Source organism: Salmo trutta, chromosome 7, assembly GCF_901001165.1.
Source record: "Salmo trutta chromosome 7, fSalTru1.1, whole genome shotgun sequence".
Lineage (NCBI taxonomy): Eukaryota > Metazoa > Chordata > Actinopteri > Salmoniformes > Salmonidae > Salmo > Salmo trutta.
Window position 1 is genome coordinate 37299571 of NC_042963.1, and position 23872 is coordinate 37323442.

Genomic DNA, 23872 nt, shown 5'->3' on the forward strand with positions numbered 1-23872 from the left:
AGTTCTGCTCCTGAGCAAGGCAGTTCACCCACTGTTCCCCGGGGGCCAAAGATGTGGATGTAGATTAAGGTAGCCCCCCGCACCTCTCTGATTCAGAGGGGTTGGGTTAAATGTGGAGGACACATTTCAGTTGAAGGCATTCAGTTGTACAACTGACTAGGTATCCCCCTTTCCCTTTCCAATCACAGTAAAAGTTACTTAATTGTTACACAGAAATAATTTGAAATTGAGATAAAAACAGCTGCATTGGACTTTTAAGTTAATACGTTTTTGTTTTGTAGACATGTCACTTTATTTTACTTTTTTGTTCAGTATTGTCTGTTATTTTCTCTCATTGTAATATATACATCTATAGTCCTGTCAAACATGTACGCCTAATGCTACTTATTAATCAAAACACTTTCTCTTTTATGACTTCATTACTGTAAAATGTGATCTTTAAAAAATAAAAGTCACTAGTATGGCATTGGAATGGCTTTATAGCTGACTTATTTGACACAATTTCCACACACACATTTTAATATAAATATGATATGATGGTCCATGGATGCTCATATTAACAGATCCATATAGTCCAGGGGAATTCAGACCCCTATAGGTACTTGGCCTTATCCACAGGGGGTACTTGAGAATACTCATGAGACCATAGGGTTACTGGTAAAATGCAATTGAGGGGGTACTTCAGGGGTATGCCTGGAAAGGAAAAAATGTGGTTAGTGGTACAGTTAAAGAAAAAAGGTTGTGAATGTGAACCACTGATTGTAGTCTACTCACTCAGTTAATATAGGCTGGCATTAACAAAAACACATGTCTACATTTTATCTAAGACTATCTGATTTATTTATTCATATATTCTGAGTAAACCTCATACCTGAACGTGTCCCAAAGCTTCAGTCGGAGTGGGTGCCTACATTAACCAACATGCTTTGCGATTACAAAGTCCCTCTCTCTGGGTTGCCCAGCAACGAGTCAACTCCAAATGAAGATGGACTCTTCTGAGAAACAGACAGGTGAAGACAATTTTCAAGGTAATATATAAGTTCACAGCTCAACTAATTATACATTTTGACTACGGTAAATTAATATTTTAATTAATAGGTACAATCAAAGAGACATTTAGTTATTTACCCGGCTCTGACCGCAACACAAGGAATGAGCAATTCTAGCTAGCTAGCTTGTTTGCTAGCTGCTGTCTACGTTATGGTGATTTTCAAATATTGTAGCTCATTCATTTAAATGAAGTATGCATATTTGCATTATATGTTACACACTGTCAATAGAAATAAGACTCCTGTCAACATAAGACATTTGGTCTGTAAACTATCAATAAACTTAAGCCTCTTCTTGGAGGTGTTTTACAAGTCCCATTTGCCTTTTTTGATGCACTTAATCTTTCTGATCTTGTCCTTATGACAGGTGACCCCACAGGAAAGCAGAAAGCTTCTGGGGAAACAGAAAGCTCAAATGTTCAGCCACCACCAGAGAACAACACAACTTCCCAATCAGCAGGTGCACAGGAAGCACATACACAAGCAGAGGACCCTTCACAAGACAAAGCTCAGGGTAGTACTGCTCTCTTTATGACCTTTCTGTCTAGAGTCCACACATAGGTAGCTCCCTCATGAGAGAGCTGGGTCGTGTTCAGTAGGTAGAGACCGTTTAGAAACAGGGAGGTAACTACCGGAACTTGTACAATAAGATCACCCCCCCACCCCACCTCACTGCAAAATGTTTCAGTATGGCGTGCCTACTTCTCAGCAATGACCTGATGTTTGACAGCAGTTTGTCTTCTCAGCTCCTGCAGCCTCTGAGCAGGTGCAGCAGCAGCCAGGTGGGAGTAGTGATGCTATGGAGGAAGAAGAGGAGCGAATGGGAATGAAGAAACTCTCTGAGGACATGTACTACAACTATGACGAGCTGTACTCCAGACCAGTCATCACTGCAGACTCGGAGATCCCAGAGAACCTGCTGCACCTTACGTATCTTTTAACACTGTGTATGCCATGTGCCAGAGTTTGTGCGTAGAAGTCTACACAACCCAGTTATGTTCATGGTATTATGTTTGTATATTGCGTTGCACCTTAACATTCTTCCAGGCACTCTTTTGGGTATGACTGTGGGCGCAGGGCCAACCTGCAGCTGCTGGATGAACGAACGCTGGCCTTTGTGGCTGGAAACCAGCTCATATTCCTGGATGTTCGGACCAAGGAGCAACGCTACCTCCGCTCCTGCAGTGGGGGAGGCATCGGCACCATCATGGTACACACACACAGAAACACTGGCTCTGGATAACCTTGATTCAACATATATAACCCCATCTGTAACTGTGTTTCTCTGCAGGCCCACCCCAGTAATAGGTATTTTGCTGTGGCAGAGAAGGGAGACCAGCCCAACATCGTCATCTATGAGTATCCCTCACTACGACCCTACCGCATTCTCAGAGGTATGGAAACTTTACCACATGCACACAGGCACGCACACCCTTTGTGGTGTTGAAAATGTTTTTTAAAAAACAATGTATAAAGAATATTATTAATGATCAAGACATTTGGTTTGAATCCCTATCTGTTAGGTGGGACAGGGCAGGCTTACAGCTTTGTGGACTTTAACCGTGAGGGCACCCTGCTGGCCAGTGTGGGTAGTGCTCCGGACTACATGCTGACCCTGTGGGAATGGAGACATGAACAGGTGATGCTGCGCTGCAAGGCCTTCTCACAGGACGTCTACAGGGTCACCTTTTCACCTGACAATCCTGGGCAACTCACCACCTCCGGATCTGGACACATCAAGTTAGTAGCAATCAATCGAGCAAAATGTATTCGTACTACCACTTTTATACATTTGTCACCAAGTACTTTATAGAAAGCTGGGCGGAGAGAAAACAGATTTCATCATGAAATATTGACAACAAATACAAAAATGGTGTATTATGTGTACAGTGTCATACACCATGTGAGTTGATCTCTTATCAATCATTCTTCCAGGTTTTGGAAAATGGCCAGCACTTTTACTGGTCTCAAACTGCAAGGGCTTTTGGGAAGGTTTGGGAAGACTGCCCTGACGGATATCGAGGGTTATGTGGAGCTGCCTGATGGGAAGGTCTGTCCACTGCTCTTTTACATTAAATTCCTGCTATTCATACATCATTGAAATTGACACAAACCAAACGTAATATTCTCTTGTTCTATGTTGTCCTGATCACATCCCTGCTGTCCGGGTGCCAGGTAGTGTCGGGGTCTGAGTGGGGAAACATGCTGCTGTGGGACGGGGGCCTGATCAAGGTAGAGATATGTCGTAAGGGGGGCAGGACGTGCCACGCTGGCACCATCCAGCAGTTTGCTTTGGACGAGGGGGAGCTCATGACCATCGGCACCGATGGAGCCATTAGGGTAACCTTTCAGATACTATACAGTCCTCTCAGCCTCAGTCTAAGTGGTCTCTGCTATCCCTAAAAAGCAGGCATGAACAACTGATCTTTGGCCAGTTTTGTTGATTGCTCGCTGTGTAATATCTTTGTCCACACTGTGCAGGCCTGGGACTTTGAGAGCATTGACACAGCAGACTGTAACGATGACAGCGGTCTGTTTGAGATTGAGCCCATGAACGAGATGGTGATTGGACGCAACGTCAGCCTGTCCTCCATGGTCAAAAGCTGCCTGCCAGACTCCTTCATCTGGTTCGCCCAGGTCAGAGGGCAGGGGTCAAGGGTCATACAACAACACTTAGCCTAAAGTTTTACAACCATCATAGGTGGTTACCATGGGCTGTATGGGAATCTGTGTAGCGTTATGTTAATGTATTTAAGTTTGGGATTCCCTCAGAAACAAGATAATTTCTTATTAAATAGCGTGTCAAATGTATCTCTTGTCAGGATTCCAATGGAGGCATCTGGAAACTGGATCTTTCATTTTCCAACATTGTGAGTTTTACTTTCCATCAGCACAGTGTTTGAGTGTGTATGTGGGACTGTGTGTATTGGGTCTTGTATTAAATTACCCCATTATACTGTGTGTGCAGACCCAGGACCCAGAGTGTCTGTTCTCCTTCCATGCTGGAGTGATCCAGGGAATGGATGTGTCCAGCACCAGCCATCTGATGGCCACCACCACTTTAGACCGTGAGAGTGGCCTATCACTGTACACTACTACACACACAGCACAGATTTTAGAAACACATCATTTTTGTGTCGATTTGTTCCAAACACACACTCTTTCTTCCTCTCTTTCTCAGGCTCAGTCAGGATTTTTGACTTCCTTGCAAAGAAAGAACTAACAACCAGCCGCTACAAACAAGGTGGAACAACACTGACCTGGGCGCCACGCCTGGTATGTATGTGAGACTTGACTACAGTGCATTCGGAAAATATTCAGACCCCTTGACTTTTTCCACATTTTGTTACGATACATACAGCCTTATTCTAAAATTGATTAAATCTTTTTTTTTTCCCGTCATGAATCTATCCACAATACCCAAAAATGACAAAGCGAAAACAGGTTTTATTAAAAAACAGTTGAAGTCGGAAGTTTACATACACTTAGGTTGGAGTCATTAAAACTCATTTTTCAACCACTCCACAAATTTCTTGTTAACAAACTATAGTTTTGGCAAGTCGGTTAGGACATCTACTTTGTGCATGACACAAGTCATTTTTCCAACAATTGTTTGCAGACAGATTATTTAACTTACTGTATCACAATTCCAGTGGGTAAGAAGTTTACATACACAAAGTTGACTGTGCCTTTAAACAGCTTGGAAAATTCCAGAAAATGATGTCATGGCTTTAGAAGCTTCTGATTGACTCAAATTATGTCAATTAGCCTATTGGAGGTGTACCTGTGGATGTATTTCAAGGCCTACCTTCAAACTCAGTGCCTCTTTGCTTGACATCATGGGAAAATCAGAAATAAATGTGTAGACCTCTACAAGTCTGGTTCATCCTTGGGAGCAATTTCCAAACACCTGAAGGTACCACGTTCATCTGTACAAACAATAGTACGCAAGTATAAACACCATGGGATCACGCAGCCATCATACCACTCAGGAAGGAGACATCTTAGAGATGAACGTACTTTGGTGCGAAAAGTGCAAATTAATCCCAGAACAACAGCAAAGGACCTTGTGAAGATGCTGGAGGAAACAGGTACAAAAGTATCAATATCCACAGTAAAACGAGTCCTATATCGACATAACCTGAAAGGCTGCTCAGCAAGGAAGAAGCCACTGCTCAAAAACCGCCATAAAGAAGCCAGACTACGCTTTGCAACTGCACATGGGGACAAAGATCATACTTTTTGGAGAAATGTTCTCTGGTCTGATGAAACAAAAATAGAACTGTTTGGCCATAATGACCATCGTTATGTTTGGAGGAAAAAGGGGGAGGCTTGCAAGCCGAAGAACACCGTCCCAACCGTGAAGCACCGGGGTGGTAGCATCATGTTGAGTGGCCATCACAAAGCTCTGACCTCAATCCTATAGAAAATGTGTGGGCAGAACTGAAAAAGCGTGTGCGAGCAAGGAGGCCTACAAACCTGTCTCAGTTACACCAGCTCTGTCAGGAGGAATGGGCCAAAATTCACCCAACTTATTGTGGGAAGCTTTTGGAAGGCTACCTGAAATGTTTGACCCAAGTTAAAACATTTAAAGGCAATGCTACCAAATACTAATTGAGTGTATGTAAACTTCTGACCCACTGGGAGTGTGATGAAAGAAATAAAAGCTGAAATAAATCATTCTGTCTACTGTTATTGTCACGGCTGTTCAAAGGATCGGACCAAAATGCAGCGTGTTCGTAGTTCCACATATTTTATTTACCGTGAAACTAGATGTAATACACGAAATACTTGAATACACAAAAACAACAAACCGTGACGCAGAGAGAAAACACACTACTCAAAAATGAATCACCCACAAAAACAGGTGGGACAAACATCAACTTAAATATGACCTCCAATTAGAGACAACGACAACCGGCTGCCTCTAATTGGAGATCATACCAAACAAAACCAACATAGAAATACAAAACTAGAAACTGAACATAGAAATACAAAAACATAGACAAACACCCCCTGTCACGCCCTGACCTACTCTACCATAGAAAATAACAACTTACTATGGTCAGGACGTGACAGTTATTCTGACACGTCACATTCTTAAAATAAAGTGGTGATCCTAACTGACCTAAGACAGGGAATTTTTACTAGGATTAAATGTCAGGAATTGTGAAAAACTGAGTTGAAATGTATTTGGGTAAGGTGTATGTAAACTTCTGACTTCAACTATAAGTATTCAGACCCTTTGCTATGAGATTCAATATTGAGCTCAGGTGCATCCTGTTTCCATTGATCTTCCTTGAGATATTTTTACATCTTGATTGGAGTCCACCTGTGGTAAAATGAATTGATTGGACATGATTTGGAAAGGCACACACCTATTTATATAAGGTCCCACAGTTGACAGTGTATGTCAGAGCAAAAACCAAGCCATGAGGTTGAAGGAATTGTCCGTAGAGCTCCAAGACAGGATTGTGTCAAGGCAAAACATTTCTGCAGCATTGAAGGTCCCCAAGAACACAGTGGCCTCCATCATTCTTAAATGGAAGAAGTTTGGCACCACCAATAATTTTCCTTGAGCTGGCCACCTAGCCAAACTGAGCAATCGGGGGAGAAGGGCCTTGTCAGGGAGGTGACCAAGAACCCGATGGTCACTCTGACAAAGCTCCAGAGTTCCTCTGTGGAGATGGGAGAACCTTCCAGAAGGACAACCATCTCTGCAGCACTCCACCCATAAGGCCTTTATGGTAGAGTGGCCAGACGGAAGCCACTCCTCAGTAAAAGGCACATGACCGCCCGCTTGGAGCTGGCCAAAAGGCACCTAAAGGACTCTCAGACCAACGAGAAACAAGATTCTCTGGTCTGATGAAACCAAGATTGAACTCTTTAGCCTGAATGCCAAGCGTCAGGCCTGGAGGAAAGCTGGCACCATCCCTACGGTGAAGCAGCGGCAGGCACAGGGAGACTAGTCAGGATCGAGGGAAAGATGAACGGAGTAAAGTTCATCTTTCCCTGTGCATCGACGCTCCCCATCCAACCTGACAGAGCTTGAGAGGGTCTGCAGAGAAGAATGGAAGAAACTCCCCAAATACAGGTGCGCCAAGCTTGTAGCGTCATACACAAGACTGTAATCGCTGCCAAAGGTGCTTCAACAAAGTACTGAGTAAAGGGTCTGAATACTTATGTAAATGTGATATTTCCGGGTTTTTTTTTCATGCATTTGCAAAAATCTCTAAAAACCTGTTTTTGCTTTGTCATTATAGGGTATTGTGTGTAGATTGATGAGATTAGAAAACAATTTAATCCATTTTAGAATAAGGCTGTGAATAAGGTCAAGGGGTTAGAATACTTTCCGAATGCACTGTATATGGTAACATAATCATTCATGCAGTGCCTTGTGTTCTTTAACTAGGTCTCAACGTGCTTTGCTTATCTGTGTACTGTGTGTTGAGATTGTTCTGTGTGGCCCTTGCCTGTGTGTGTAGGTGAACCCTAGCGGAGGGCTGTTGGTGGTGGGCTTTGAGGACGGGGTGGTCCGTCTGCTGGAGCTCTACAACCCCCAGAGTTTACGAGTGGTTGCCGGGCGCAGTCGCTATGGAGATGCCGAGCTCCGTCTCAAACAGGCCTTCAAACCCCACAATGCAGCTGTGACGGCCATTGCATATGAACGTAACGGCGAGATCCTAGCTACTGGGGTAGGGAGGGCCGCTGAATGTTGGCCAATGGGCAATGTGAAAGCAATCATTAGCTATTTTCTAGACCCTTGTAGACCTAAAACAAACTGAATGGGTATAATAACAAATATCAATAATCCTCTCCCCTCCACCATCCTTCCTTCTCTCTTTCCCTCTCTAGAGTATGGACTGCACTGTGTTCTTCTTCACTGTGGGGGACAGGTATGACCCCATCGGGTTTGTCACAGTACCAGGACCTGTACAGGGGCTGGAGTGGTCCCCCCAGTCACATGTAAGTCTGATCCCAGATCAGTGACAAATGTATGCAAGACAATGGCACGTGAGGTTAGTAAGTTAGAACCCTTCTGTGTGTGTGTGCGCGTGTGTTCAGGACAAAAACACCCTGCTGGTCCTGTGTAAGAGTGGTCATGTAGTGGAGGTCCAGTCTCCAGACCCGGAGGCCCAGAACCACGGCACCACCTACCACATCTCTGGCCTTCCCACAAGAAACTTCATCTTCAGCAGCATCAAGTCATGCATCAAGGTCTGGCCCTCACTGTCTGGGAACAACTGTACTGTAAACACATTTTCATTTTATTTATCCAGGATAGTCCACTCAGTAACACTTGCCACTGTTTTCCAAGGTGTCATGGGTTCCATAGAATCAATAAAACATACACATCACATAAAAGCTGTCTAGGTAAAAAACACAGTTTACACAGAAGCATACACATCATACTTAGTAGGAAACGTACATAAGCACGCTCACATTATATCTGTCTGTTATCTGCTTTGTGGACAGCTCTTTTGGTTCAACTCTGGCATGGGTGTGTAATTGTGAGCGTGTGTATTTCAGCGGGAGGAGGAGATTGCGCACAGGCAGGCTCTGAAGGAGAAGAAGCAGAAGGAGAGAGAAGCACAGCTGAAGAAAGCCAAGGAGGAGGGCCTTGAGCCCACCGAGGAGGAGCTTCAGGAGGTAGAGGAGGAGGAAGAGCTGCCCCCTCTTTACACCCCTGACCCCCCCAGCCCCCTCTGCTGTGGCTTCTACTCTCAACCTGGGGCCTTCTGGCTCTCCATGGTACATACACACACATTAACCGGGCCATCTCTCGCTCTCTGTACATTGCACATTTACATTTTAGTAATTTAGCAGATGCTCTTATCCAGAGCGACTTACAGCTAGGTGGGACAACTACATATCTCAGTCATAGTAAATACATTTTTCCTCAATAAAGTAGCAATCAGCAAAGTCAGTGCTAGAAGGGAGGGAAAAAGTAAAGTGCGAGTGTTAGTTCACAAAAGGTAGTTATTTATTTTTGTGGGGGGGGTTCTGTGGGATTATTTAAGATACTCTTTGAAGAGGTAGGGTTTCAGATGTTTTGGGAAGATGGGCAGGGACTCTGCTGTCATAGCTTCAGGGGGAAGATGGTTCCACCATTGGCGTGCCAGAACAGAGAAGAGCTTTGAGTGGGAGCTGCCCTCCCGTAGGGTTGGGAGGGCCAAGAGACCAGTGGTGGTAGAATGGAGTACTCGGGTTGGGGTGTAGGGTTTGAGCATAGCCTGAAGGTAGGGAGGGTCAAGTCCTCTTGCTGCTCCGTAGGCAAGTACCATGGTCTTGTAGTGGATGAGTCTTCGACTGGAAGCCGGTGGAGTGTGCGGAGGAGCGGGGTGAAAACCAGGCTCTCTCTCCATATCTCTCTCAGGGAGGCTATGACTCGGGGTTCCTGTACCACTGTAAGTTTTCCGAGCAGCAGGGTGAGGACCTGTTGCAGCGCAGGGATGAGCCGTTCACCTTCCTGCCTGTCCAGAATACAGACGAGGACCCCATCTGCACCATCACCTTCAGGTAAGGGACTACACAACTGATGGCTGTAAACGTTTTCTGTATCAGTGTGTCTGTATTGTGTTCTGTAATGTTGTAACTGCAGAGGTTTGTAGATGTTCTGTTAATGTGTGTATATGTTGACAGGTTGTTGTGGTCTCTCTCTGTCCCAGCTCCAGCAGGCAGCTGTTGCTGTGTGGCATGCAGTCAGGCAGTGTCCGGGCCTACCCTCTGCAGCCATCTGACTTCCACCTCACCTCCATGCAGGCCTTCTGGGCCCTCAGCGTCCATGACAACCAGTATGGACAGCTGCGCCAGCTGCGCTGTAGCTTTGACGACCAATTTGTCCTGACGACAGGGGAGGATGGCAACATCTTCTCCTTCAGCCTGCTGCCCCAGGAGGACCTGCTTAAAGCCCTGCAGCGCAGCAAGGCCAAAGTCCCCTCACCACGGGTCAGTGGGGGGCAGGGAAGGGAGGGTAGAATAGAGGGATGGAGGAAGCGAGTGGGACAATAACCTCATGAATAACACATAAGTGAGTGCCAGTTCTGTGGTTGACTGTGTGTTGGTGAAACAGGTCGGTGTTGAAATGGAGGGTGTGGCCCAGGATATCGAAGACCCGTCTGCGTACAGGTGAGGAAGAAACCTAGAGACAAACTCATACAAAGGTACACCTGGCTAAAGGCAAACCAGCCCCTCTCTCTCTCCCCCTCTGTCACACATCCCTCTCTCTTTCTTCCCCTCTATTTCTCTCCCTCCCCCACTTCCCTCTCTGTAGCATTGAGACGGCTAAACAGAAGTTGGAAATGGACCGTATGCGTCGGGAGGCTGAGATGAGGAAGGTGGAGAGACGTAAGATGCTGGCCGAGCTGCAGAACCAGTTCAAACAGCTACTGGAGAAGAACCAGGGTTTGCCCGAACACGTCCGCTTGCACCGCACGGTACATACTCACAAACCCCTACACCCTAAATCCACCCCTTCGTCCCAAAGTGTTTAGTATCATAACCAACCAAAAAAGCATTTGAATGTTTCTGTGATAAACCTAATAAATTGTAGCATGAGAGAGAATCTAGTGTGTATGTGTAGGAGTTGGAACTGGACTGGCGGTTCCGTGAGGAGACTGAGAGGATGACAGCCCAGAGGGTGAGAGAGGCCAGGAAGGAGCTGGCCTGGGAGGAGGAACGCCACCGCATCGGACTCCAGAAACTACAGGAGAGGTACTTAACCAGCAACCACTCAATCTGCACTTTCACCTGGTAGTGCACTTAGGGAATGGGTTGACATTTCAGATTTGCCCACTGGGTCTTCCAGGTTCTGGGATTCTCTTGAGTCGGACACAGTTACTGTGGTAGCGTTCCAGAGTGACCACAGGATCTCCACCTATCGTCTGCTGGCACTGTCCCAGAGGTTCCACGAGCTGAAACAGAGGGGAAGGGTGGGGGGCCCGGGGGCAGTGGGGCAGGAACGTTGGAGGAGCAAAGCCGAGGCCGGCAAAGACGGCTCCAACATCACAGGTAGGAGAGCGGGGAGAGAGAATGTGTGTGTGTTTTACCTACCATATCATAATGTGTGTGTCCCTGGCCAGCGGACCAGGAGGACATGGGTGAGGAGGCTGTTATGGCGCCCCATGTGGTGCGTCCAGGGGGCAGCAAGCTGGCTGGCCGCCAGGCAGAGAAACTCCGCAAGGCTACAGAGAAGGCAGAGCGGGCCCGGGCTAAGATAGAGAAGAGGAGGAAAGAGTGGGCTGAACTGTGAGTCTGTTATCATATGGCCTCTGTTGAAGTTTCTCGACTCTGTTTCAGAATTTCTGTCCTCACTCTTTCCTACATGACTGTATCTCCATGTGACTCTGCTTAGGTATGCAGCAAAGCCCAATGAGAACTGTGAGGATCCGGAAGATGTGCGAGCCATCCGATTGGCTACGGAGAACATGGGTGACTTCAAGCTGAAGACGGCCAAAGACTTTACAGTCCCAGAACACCTGAGGATGAACGCAGAGAAGAAGAGAGCTCAGCTGGTCCACTTAGAGGAGATGGTACTAGGTTACATCTCACACTTTCTCTCAATCTTTACCATTCAAAACCAAATGTACTATATGTAATACACCTGGCGACCTCTGTACCTGACCCCCGCCCAAACTAATATATTAGATAAGACCAAATAACAGAATGTGGTTGGGAGGTTGCATGGTGTTAACAAGATGATGTTAGTAGATCATCCTATGTATTTGTCCCTCTGTGTCTGTCAGATCCATGAGAGGAAGACGCAGATGAACAGTCGCATAATGGCCCTAAGGGACACTAAGGTGAGCTTTGTGTCCTGGCTGCGCTCCCAGGCCCAGCAGCTACAGGCTGTCCAGGAGCGCCTGGCACCTCATTTCTGCAGCCCGGCCCCCACCCTGCCCTCCCTGCTGCCCGAGGAGACCCCTGAGAGGAAGCTACGCTACACCCGCACCACCCTGCAGCGCTACGGGGCCCTGAGGGCTCAGAGGTAGGTCTGGCCTGGGACTGGTACCGGAGCAGAGCTTACTGTAGGTTCATAATAACTCATCAATTACAGATCATTGATTAAAAACAGTTATCACGTTCAAGTCTAAAAGTCAGTCTGATCCAACAGATTTTTTTGTCCCCCAAAAACTAAATATTTAAAATTTGTGATTTTAAAATGAAATATTATAGAAACATAAACAGTAACTAACTACTATCACATTAAACATTTCCCTCCCCCTAATAATTCAGCGATAATGATTATTATGCCAATCCTACCCACAGGGCCTGTACCCGTGGCCAGGAACTAGAGGGGGGCCAGACTCTGCTGGAAGAGCTGGAGGCAGAGATAGAAGAAGAGGAGGAGACCCCCTGCCATACACCTGCAGATAGGAGAGAGAGGGAGGTGGAGGAATCTGGGGTGACCGAGCTGGAGGAGGAGATGAGGGAGGTGGAGGAGATCAGGCTGCTGTATGAAGAGGAATCCCTGCTGGAACAGGTCAGCCTTTCCAATAGTTTACTTTCCAGGTGGGATGCAAAGGCCCTCAATGCAACATCCAGGCTCTCTGGCATCAAATTGTCACCTGAAACCCCTCTCCCTTATTTTTCTCCCTCCCTTCCCTTCTCTCCCTCTCCTCTCAGATGTCGTCGTCAATGTGGCAGTTTGATGCGGAGCTGTGCCTGCTGCGTCATGAGAAGCTGTGTCTAGACATCCAGATGAAGCTGGCTGACCTGCGCCATGTCACCCTGTTCCAGGAGCTGCTGCTGCTCAAAGAGTTTGAGAAGAGAGAGAACTCCTTGCAGGACAGACTCAATTCCTGCGTGGAAGAAGAGGAAGACCTCAGGGTACCTAGGTGGGAAGGAAGGGGAGTGTGTGTGTGTGTCTCTGTATTCCATATTACCATCATCCCATCTCTCTCCTCAGTCTAAGCTGGAGGAGTGTAAGCAGGCACTGGAGCTGAAGCGGAGGGACATCTCCAAGCTCCAGGAGAGAGAGAGGGCCATAGCTGCCACCTTCCAGGCCTCTCTAGGGGAGAACAACAAGTTTGCTGACTTCCTCACCAGGGTCTTCAAGAAGAAGATCAAACGCGTTAAGAAGAAAGAGAAGGCCGGAGATGACGGTTAGTCCTGGACCCCTCTGAAAGTGTGATTCTGTGCGTGAGTGTTTAGTGTATGGTTGATCAGCCCAGCTCATCCTGTTGTTTTCTACCAGAGGAGCAGGAGGACAGTGATGAAGATTCTGATGAAGAGTCTGACTGGGATGATGATGAGGATGACAGTGGCTCAGAGAGCGGTGGTCCTCTGGATGACAGCGTCTGCCCCCAAAGTCAGTCGCTACCATTCACCTTACAGTATTCTCAGTTATACACCACATTGTACTCCCTTATTTAGCCACAGATGTGCACTCTGTCTGTATGTCTTTGTGTGTTCCCCCAGACTGTAACTCAGAGCTGTTTGAGAACACGGTGCAGCTCCGTGAGCGTCGTCTGGACCTCGAGGAGCTGCTGGTGGAGGAGAGGAAGACTGCAGACAACCTGAGGAAGGAGTGTGACTCCCTCGTCAAGAAGGTACACATTTTCTGACCCCTTTCCGATCTTCTACTTCCATTTCTTCTCTTTATTTCTCCTCTCTTTATCTCCATACTTTCCAGTTAACCACTCCATCTTGTCATTATCCACTGTTCCCCCTTTGTCTTCTTCACTCCTGTTTTTTCATCTCATCCTCCACTCCCAAAGCTTTTCTTGTTAACCACTCATCATGCTAGTTCTCAACACCTCCTTATCAGTGTATTTCTGTTTTCTTTTCTGTCTTTCTTGACATTCATTTAATCTTCATCCAGTCTGTATTGTGATTGTGTGTTGTAGGAAAAAGTGGTTCATGGCAGTCTGAAGGCAGCAGAGGGAGACCTGGAGCTGTTCAACAGAGAGAAACAACAGAAGCTCAATGAGCTGGATGTGGTGGTTCCCCTCAGACTGCACCAGGTGAGGAGAGAAGTCTCTCTCTCTTTCTGGGTCTTTCTCAATTGTCTTGCCTCAATTCCTGGCATCCTTTCCCCCTGTCCTTTCCTCGCCTCCTCAAAACGTCAAAGAGAAGGGAGGAGAGGATTTGAGGGAACACGTTTGTAAGAAATGTGACTGTCCTTGTTCACTCGTACATCATCACATGTCATCATGCCTTTAGTTATTAGTGATCAATATAAGTAACAAAACTAAGTCAACAACCCATATTCAAAAAAACAAAACAAATGATTTCTCCCTCTGTGTATCAGATAGAGTTTGTGAGCAATGGGGTGGTACCGTGCAGCCTGGCCCCAGCACTGGTGCTGAACACAGTGGCACTGGGAGGACTACAGGAGAGGATTAAAGAACTGCAGGTGGAGAAGAGTGAACAGAGAGACCTCTACAGACAGGCCAGGCAGCAGCACGTCCAGCTCATTCACGACCGCAAGGACATGGAGGCCAAGATACAGAGTAGGCTGAGGGTGACTGGGGGCACAAAACTGTGGAGAAAATATGTAAAACAGATCCTTCCAAATATCAGGCACGGCACTGCAGTTCAAAATAAGATACTGCAGATCACGATTACGTCCAGTGCATCGCAGACATGCACTGTTTACAGTAAACTCTGTGTGTGTGTGTAGGTCTGGAGGCGCGCTGTGAGCAGCTGATGCTGATGAAGTTTGGGAAACTAGTGGACCTGGAGGCCTTACAGACTCTGTCCGGCAACAGAAACCTGGAGGAGATGAGACAGGAGAGCAGAGTCCGATTGGCCGCTTACACACAGGAGCTCAGACAGTGGGAGGTATGGCAGTGTGTATGTGTGTAAGGTGTTTGTTTATGATACACACACACACAAAGGTGTTTTGTTTATGATACACGTGTGTGTGTGTCAGGTGAAAGTGACAGAGGCCCGTCATGCGGTGACCGAGGTGACAAGGCATCACACCGAGCGTCTCCTCAGTATGAACAGCCTGCTGAGCCAGAAGAAAGAAATGGAGGACAAACTCAACACCAGGCAGAGCAAGATGGTACTGTGTGTTTCAAAAAGTGTGGTTTTTCATCATTTGTGAAAGTGCTTTTATGGCTCCCGAGTGGCGCAGTGGTCTAAGGCACTGCATCGCAGTTGCTAGATGTGCCACTAGAGATCCTGGTTCGAGTCCAGGCTCTCTCGCAGCTGGTCGCGCCCGGGAGACTCATGGGGCGGCGCACAATTGGCCCAGCGTCGTCCGGGTTAGGGGAGGGTTTGGCCGGCAGGGATCTCCTTGTCCCATCACGCACTAGCGACTCCTGTGGTGGGCCGGGCGCAGACATGCTGACATGGTCGCCAGGTGTTTGGTGTTTCCTCCGACACATTGGTGTGGCTGGCTTCCGGGTTAAGCGGGCATTGTGTCATGAAGCAGTGCTGGCGGCTTGGTTGGGTCGTGTTTCGGAGGACGCATGGCTCTCGACCTTCGCCTCTCCCGAGTCTGTACGGAAGTTGTAGCGATGAGCCAAGACTGTAACTACCAATTGGATACCATGAAATTGGGGAGAAAAAAGGGGTAAAAAAAAGTGCTTTCATGATAGTGTGTATGCATGATATGACATATGTGGAGTAAATAACAGTGTGCATCTGTGTGTGTGTGCGTGACCTTCTGTGCATAGACGGCGCATATAGCTAAGATTCCCCTAAAGTAAATTGAATTAAATTGCCAAAATAGGCTCCTACACCAGAAAGGATCATAGCTTAGCATAGGATCACAGCTTCTTTAAAAAAATAACCTGTGGATTGTTTTAAATCGCACAGCCTACAGTCGGAAAAGACACAATACATTATTTACCATTAATTTCTATTGGGCACAAAATAATCTGAAACAACCAAAACAAACAGCAAATGCATCCAACAAATGTATAGAGTCACAAGCTTGATGTAGTCATTGCATGCTATGAATAATAGTGACATTGTATTTGTCTCCCCTTCTCATAGGCCTATTATATGGATCAGACAACGTCATTTTTATTGATCTGGTTGTTAGTGTCAGCAGAGTAGGCTACCCTGTCATTTTTGGAGGCACATTTTTCCCCTTGCAAAGAAAGGAGAAGAAACGTATCTGATATAGCCTAGTATAGCATACTCTACGCCAGGGTTCCCCAACTGCCGATTTTATTGGACATAAAGGACTGTAAAAACAACAGCAAATCAGTCCAAGTGGTTTTAATGTTGGAAATCTGTTCCAAAGTATTCCCACGCATAATAGATAGATATACTGTATGTGATTGTATACAGATCTATGCAAGGTTTGAAATTATTATGTTTTAGTCAAATAGTATATCTATTTGGGCTTCTTGCGGTCAATTTGCAGTCTACAACTTACTTGTAATTATGTTCCGGCCCCCTGACCATCTGTCTGCTCAATAAATCGTTGTTTTTTTTTTAAATCGGCCTACAGCTGAATTTAGTTGATGATCCCTGCTCTACGCCACTACGCACTCAGCCATGCATTAAACTGTATTTTTTTTAGAACAGTGATTGTGTTATATTATGCCTATCCAATCTAGTCATCACATTCGGAATCGTGGGCTATATTACATAAATCTGCAAATGCAATGATACATGGAATGCTATATTATAAAAGGTACATTTTGTATGGTGAAAATTTGCTTCCCAAACTTGAAAGTCACATGTCGTGTGTGTGTCAGGGTACCCAGTTCCAGGGCCGCCGGCATGCTGAGGAGGACGAGAGGCGGAGGCTGTACCAGCTGGTCCAGAGTCAAGCTCAGGAGGCAAACGCCCTCCGCCAGGAGATCAACATCCTGTCCAGAAAGGGGGGTCACATCCTGCCCCCGAGCCAGGCCCCGCTGCCCCCCCTGCCCGACGCCCCATCCCGCTCCACCCGTACCAACCCAGAGAGGCTCAACAGACACTTCAAACTGGGAGGGGTGCATCCATCCACCAGCAGCCAGGGGGTGGAATAGAGCCTAAACACTCACATTGATAATACACACATATTATACAAAGATAACACATTCATACATTAACATTAATACCTCTCATACTGTATTTTTGCTCACCTGTCCCACACTGCACCCCCCTCTTCCTCACACACACATACTTATACCAAGCTGTAAACAAGACCTTTCAGAGAATAAACTTGTTAGATTTGATTGACTTAATGGTCTTCTTTTGTGGTATGTAGCTCCTTATGCCATTCTGCTCTGGGAGTGTTGGGAAGGGCAGAAGACACATTTCCGTTCCCACCAATGGACAAAAAATTATCTATTATGTTGAAGATTTCAACCAATGTGCACATAGACCATGACAATTCGTTTTCCAATGCAATTTGAACCTTATCGAAGTACCGGTGTGGTGATACTGATGATTTTTCGCCACAGATGTTTTTTTTTACATAGCAAGTTAGGATAACTAACGTAGCAGGTTAGGAGAACTAAAGCAGCAGGTTAGGTAAATGAACGTAGCAGGTTAGGTGAATGAGGATAATGTTAGGAAAAGGTTAGGCTTCGCTATAATGCTAGTTGTCAACGACTTGTTCCCGACACGACCACTAAATGGAGCTGTAGGCATCTAGCCACAACAGTAGAAACTGTGGCAACAAATCATCAGTAACATAACACCAGTGGGTCATTCCTACCATGTGGTGCCTATTCTGTCCCCAAGAAATAGCACTTCTTATTTAGTGTAAAATGTGCATTCCAAAAGGCTTTAAATATAAGGTCAGGTGTCCATTACTTTAAAAATACAAACATGGATCTTGAAAGGGAATTCTATGCATTTTGAACACTTCAGTGGATGTTGGCATTTGTGCCATATCGCCGGGTGTTATTCATCAACTTCCACGATAAAATATGAGCCATAAAATATTTCATTTTATAGTTCTAGTTAAATTCATCAACGTTTTTTTTCATGTTCATTTTATTTAAGATTTTCTGTGTGTCCCTGATATCACTTTCCTACCTGTTTGTTGTAATTCTCCATTTAAGAAAACAACCTCTTCCTACAACGACACCACATTCAGGATGTAATTTCTTTGGTGCAAAGCTAAATAAATATAAACACTCAGTTCTATCTATTTTTCCATGTTTCATGTTGTTAGTCTGTATGTCCCACTCAAATGTCCACCCTGTTCTGCTAAATTCTAGAGAAAATGAACAACATTTCAAAATGTTAAAATATGTTTGAGAGGGAAGTTAAAATCCTGTTCAAGTGTTCACTATCATGCTAGCTCAATCTTGCTCACTCACAGAGCTATGGCTAATTTAGGCTCCAAATGTCCACCGTGTTAGGTTCCGCCTTTTTAGGATTATGCAACTAACAGGTTGTAAAATGCACCTAAAACAAATGAAGTGCCTCAGCTTGACCAATATATTTTTCTGAAAGTCAAATATTATTTTTCTGATTTAGAATACTAAAACAATTCAAAATATATACTCTTCCAAAACAATTGTTATGAAGTCCAAAAGCCACCACATTGTAGGAATGATCCAGGTGGTACATAACATGCATGTGCTTGCATTAGTCCAGTGGATCTCAACCTTTTTCAGTTACTGTACCAGCAACAGAATGTTGCACTGCCCGTAGTACTCCTGAAGTACCCCCTCGTGCATTTTACCAGTAGTCCTATGCTCTCATGAGTCTTCAAGTACCCCTAGGGATCCTTGTACCCCGGTCACTAGTTACCACTGCCAAAGGCATAAATCCTGCCTATTTTTACATTGCTTCTCAAAATCTGATTTTAAACCTAACCCTAACCACACTGCTAACCTTATGCCAAGCTTTACATTATTGTAATTTTTTGTTTATACATTTTTACTATATACCCATTTTGACTTTGTGGTTGTGGCAACAAGTGACAACCTATACTGAACACAAATATAAGCGTAACATGCAACAAATTCAAAGATTTTACTGAGTTACAGTTCATATAAGGAAATCAGTCAAATTAAATAAATGCACTAGGCATTAAGCTATGGATTGCACATGACTGAGAATACAGATATGCATCTGTTGATCATAGATATCTTTTTTTTTTAAGTAGGGGCGTGGATCAGAAACCAGTCAGTATCTAGCATGACCACCATTTGCCTCATGCAGCACGACACACCTCCTTTATATGGAGTTGATCAGGCTGTTGATTGTGGCCTGTGGAATGTAGACCCATTGCTCTTCAATGGTTGTGCAAAGTTTGTGGATATTGGCAGGAACTGGAACACGCTGTCGTACACGTCAATCCAGAGCATCCCAGACATGCTCAATGTGTGATGAGTATGCAGACCATGGAAGAACTGGGACATTTTCAGGTTCCAGAAATTGTGTACCGATCCTTGTGACATGGGGCCGTGTATTATCATGCTGAAACATCAGGTGATGATGGCGGCGGATTAATGGCCCAGCAATGGGCCATTCACGATCTCGTCACGGTATCTTTTTGCATTCAAATTGCCATTGCGATAAAATGCTATTGTGTTTGTATGTAGCTTATGCCTGGCCATACCATCACCCCCACCACCACCATGGGGCACTCTTCACGATGTTGACATCAGCAAACCACTTGCCCACATGAAACCATACACATGGTCTGAGGTTGTGGGCCGGTTGGACATACTGCCAAATTCTCTAAAATTATGTTGGAGGCGGTTTATGGTAAAGAAATTAACATTAAATTCTCTGGTGGACATTCCTGCAATCAGCATGCCAATTGCACACTCCCTCAAAACTTGTGTTGTGTGTGACAAAATTGCACATTTTATTGTCCCCCGCACAAGGTGCACCTGTGTAATGGTAATGCTTTTTAATCAGCTTCTTGATATGCCACACATGTAAGGTGGATGGATTATCTTGGCAAAGAAGAAATGCTCACTAAACAATTTTGTGCACAACATTTGAGAGAAATAAGCTTTTTGCGTGTATGAGAAATTTCGGGGATCTTTTATTTCAGCTCATGAAACATGGGATCAACACTTTACAAGTTATGCTTATATTTGTGTAATGTGTAGTAGGGTGCTAGGGAGTAACTAGCCCCCCTAAGAACAATGTTTAATTGCTGACACAAAAAAGCAATGTTAGTGGGAAAAAAATGGTATGTTGATGAAGGTCATGCTTAGGCGAATAAACTATTAAGGGAAATAAATGGCTCCAGTTCACACTTTTGTTATTTCATGAAATGTTGTTTTTAGAAAGGGGCATGTACCGGGGTAGCTCCCCCCATGGCGTAACTGTAACCCTGGTAAAAAATATGGCATAGGGTTTTAAAAATCTATTTTTGTAAGTTTTATTTAAATTATTTAAGAAGTAATACTTAAAAGCTAAGTCTCGTTGTCTTGTTTTAATTATTTAAATAAAATATGAGGGGGGAATGGTGTTGTACGTCACCATTAATATCCGCACTATGAGGAGATTTGATATAAAGTCCCTCTTTTTAACTCACCTCCATATTAATTTTCTTTGTTCTTTCTTTGTTGTTCCTTTTCCATACAATCCATTATGTACAATTGCACTAAATATTATTTGAATAATGCAAGATTTTAAATCCCAGCAGTCTTTAAAATGATATTCAAGAGCAAAAGATTTACAATGGTTGTTTTTAATTCATAAAAAAATATATGATTTGTTGACATCTTGGGAATTACGGGGGGGGGTACAGATTCCCCCTAGTAACCTACCCCCGGTTGGGAACGACTGCATTAGTCGATTAGTGGGGTGCGTGTGTTAAGCTGTAAAAGGCGAAGCCAAGGACAGCGCAGTAAGAAGATTCGCTAAAACGGTTTCTCCAATAGAAATCCCCGATCACACTTGTAGGCGATGTCATGGCGACGTTGGCTAACTAAACTCATGCGCAGAAATATGTCACCTGGTCTAAGCAAATATTTTTTTTAACCATCTGTGGTCTAAGGATCGTCTCGCGCCAAACTGCGCATGTGCAGTCCGTCATATACGGCACAAATTAAAACTTGTCACTTTCACGAGGTTCAAGTAATAACATGTTCAACTACTTAAGACATTGTCTCGAATCTAGGTTGTGCCTTTAGATTTCGAGAACATTAACAACTAGGAAGACATTTCTGCCTCTCTCATTGACTTCTCAAACCCCGGCCTGGTCTGCTTGGTCTGTTTCGCAATTGTTCCCAGAAGTCTTGCAATGTTGCGCCTCTTGGTTTAGAAACTCTGTGGCAAGGCGTTCGTGAAGAGGAGGGAGATTGTTACCTAACCAATGAAGTCAGAGGAGGCAAAACACACTCGTCATTCAAACCCAAGCGGGAAATCAGAATGAACATTGGGCTTCCGTGAAATCTCCAGTGAAGGTCCACGTCCCGTTTGTATTTTATTGGTGAAAATTAGGACAACATGGTGAGGACGAAGGCAGACAGTGTCCCCGGAACTTACAGAAAAGGTAATGTTCTGTAATCAAAACCTGATGAATATGTAATTAGCTTGCTGGTTGAGTGCGGAATTTGAATCGCTAACGTTAGCTACTTAATTACCGTAGCCAACTGTAGTTTTGCGAACATAATTGCCAATCCTACATTTTCTATTTTTTATTAACTTGATCGATTTCATTTATTAGCTAACATGATTGACCGGGTTAGATGCCTGTCTCCCGCCATTTCAATAGAATCGTGAACACCGCTCACGCGCATGCCAACCCAGCCGGATGTTGCATTATCTAGCTAGCTATGTTCTCACATCATTTGTGCAGGATTGGATTGTTACCCGCAACTTTACTTACACCAATAAGTTACATTTTTAATCGTCACTGTACAACTAAAGATTAGATAAAGAATTGGCATAACACGTCTTTATTAGCAAACTTGTAATTCATTGTCCTCAATATGGCGGTAATTTCGCCGCCCAAATTAAGGAACACAGGCATACATATGGCGGTGTCGATCACTTTGCCATATCAGACTAAACTCTGCATTACAATATAGCTACTAATACTTTGCTTGTAAAAATTACTTGTTAGCTAACGTATTTATACATTTTCAGCTGTGGCTGCATCTGCACCCAGGAAGTCATTGGGTGCCTCGAGTTCTGCTAATGCATTAAGCAGCTCTCAAGCAGGCACACCTGGTGAGTCATGATTTCATTCACCTTAAAAGTAACATTGACTAACTAATAACCATATTTCAATGTAATCTTAGTTAGATTAGACATTTTTGGTAGCTGACAAACAACTTGCCTCCAGATGAGTTTCTTGCTCATATTTTCATCACTGGTGAGGACTCATGGCAGATGTCTAAATGTTGTTTTGCAGCAAAGAGTAAATTTGCTGGTGGTAATCCTGTGTGCCCTCGGCCCACCCCAATTTGGCAGAAGGGAATTGGAGATTTCTTTGGTGGGCCCAGCAGGAAGCCTGACAAAGAGAACCACCTCCCCCAGTCAGATGATGAAGAGGCCGGAGTCAGTGGAGTGTCCAAGTCATCCAGGAAGTACGTTCATTCTATTAAGCATCGTTTTCGGACTAGTCTAAAAGGGGCCCCAAAATGCCAACCACTTTAGTGCTTGCAAAAGTTCCTCTTAAATCTGTTCCAAAAACATTGCCAATTTCAAAGTATGTGTTCTGATTGTTAAATGCAATGTTTTGGGAACAGATTCTGTTTTATTTTATTTTAATTTTTTTATACCTGTGCCTCGGAGGTATTTTGCCAAATCAGAATCAATGGGTTACAAGTACAGTCCTGCTGTTTCTGGAAATGTATTGAACCAAGTTTGAATGTACATCTAGCTGTTTGTATGCAAGTTATCCGGTGTTGAGCCAGGTTTCAGATTTTCAGGATGCATCTGTATGATTTTGAGTGCGCTGCAAAGACAGTTAAAATTGAATTATGGGCGAAACAGCATTGATTCCATATTTGCTGGCCTATCTAATGTCAATCACTCGCCTTTCAGATCCAGACCACTGCCTGCTGAAGATGAGGGTGAATGAGCTTAGCCAATGGTGCCCCACTTGAAAAGCCATTGGCTCTAATACTTGAATGGGCTGGGTATATCTGTGTATATAATTATTGATTAATTCATGTTTTTGTACAGATGTTTAATAAACTTTTTTTATTAAGCTTGATCCCATAATGTTTTGTCACAACCTGGGTGATATTTGATAGCTCTTGTTTGAGGCCCACATCAAGTGTGATCTTGGTCTTAATTTATAATTCTACTGAACATTGACAGGTTACGACCTATGCTATCACAACCTGCAGCTGAGTGACTTATCCACGCCTTTATCTCATCCTGTTTGGACTATTGTAATGCCCTGTTGGCGCATCTGCCAAAATCCCAGTTCACACCTACCAAGCCATCCACAACTCTGGACCCAAGTACCTGTCTGACTGCATCCTACCCCACACATGCCCTTTGCTCCTCCAGCTCCCTTCAACAGACTAAACTATGGGTGACACGGCTTTCAGGTGTGTGGCTCCTCTCCTGTGGAGCGCACTTCCAGTCACTGCCAGGCCTGCAGAGACTGGCCTCGTATAAGGCACAGCTACGGGCTGCTGTTCAGGAAAGTATAAGGATATGTTAATTCTGTTCTGTCCATTGGCTCTGACACCTGTATATAACCTTGATGTCTGCATACTATGTTCTGTGTTGGATTGTTTTAATTTTCTTTGGTGCCTTGGGTGAGAAAAGCACTTACATTAAATTATTATTCTATTCCTGTTTCCAAAATCTAGTCTTTTCTATTGGGTCTCAAATAAAATAGCAGTTGTGATATTTTGTCTGTCTGGGTTTCACTTATCAACTCAGTTATATTGGTTTGATGGTAAGTCTCTCATCAGTGGATTCCCTGCATGCCCAGCAATTTCTGAATTAAAAAATATATATATTTTTGCTAATAACTTGTAATG

At 44.6% G+C, this 23872-nt stretch overlaps 2 protein-coding genes across 3 annotated transcripts; both read left to right on the top strand.

Moving 5' to 3' along the window:
* Nucleotides 1-962: 962 nt before the first annotated feature.
* Nucleotides 963-17180, top strand: cfap44 (cilia and flagella associated protein 44). Of its 2 annotated transcripts, none has more exons than XM_029758733.1 (35): nt 963-1028; nt 1417-1563; nt 1796-1979; nt 2097-2259; nt 2341-2443; nt 2573-2789; nt 2985-3099; nt 3225-3389; nt 3531-3686; nt 3872-3919; nt 4018-4117; nt 4231-4325; nt 7535-7744; nt 7905-8015; nt 8115-8267; nt 8580-8801; nt 9427-9569; nt 9719-9998; nt 10123-10178; nt 10324-10486; nt 10633-10763; nt 10858-11060; nt 11132-11297; nt 11404-11581; nt 11795-12036; nt 12318-12531; nt 12675-12878; nt 12958-13153; nt 13246-13359; nt 13470-13600; nt 13898-14014; nt 14302-14503; nt 14674-14834; nt 14926-15060; nt 16712-17180. In XM_029758733.1, exons 1-35 carry the CDS (start codon nt 980-982, stop codon nt 16985-16987), a joined length of 5550 nt encoding a protein of 1849 aa, XP_029614593.1. In that variant the 5' UTR covers nt 963-979; the 3' UTR covers nt 16988-17180. The 2 variants fall into 2 exon arrangements, with proteins under 2 accessions (XP_029614593.1, XP_029614594.1); XM_029758734.1 differs by having other exon boundaries at nt 1417-1509.
* A 3872-nt stretch (nt 17181-21052) lies between these two features.
* Nucleotides 21053-23693, top strand: LOC115197332 (PCNA-associated factor). Its single transcript, XM_029758735.1, has 4 exons — nt 21053-21417; nt 22014-22097; nt 22282-22456; nt 22917-23693. The coding sequence occupies exons 1-4, from the start codon at nt 21372-21374 to the stop codon at nt 22951-22953; spliced, it is 342 nt and encodes a 113-aa protein (XP_029614595.1). The 5' UTR covers nt 21053-21371; the 3' UTR covers nt 22954-23693.
* The last annotated feature ends 179 nt before the right edge of the window (nt 23694-23872 follow it).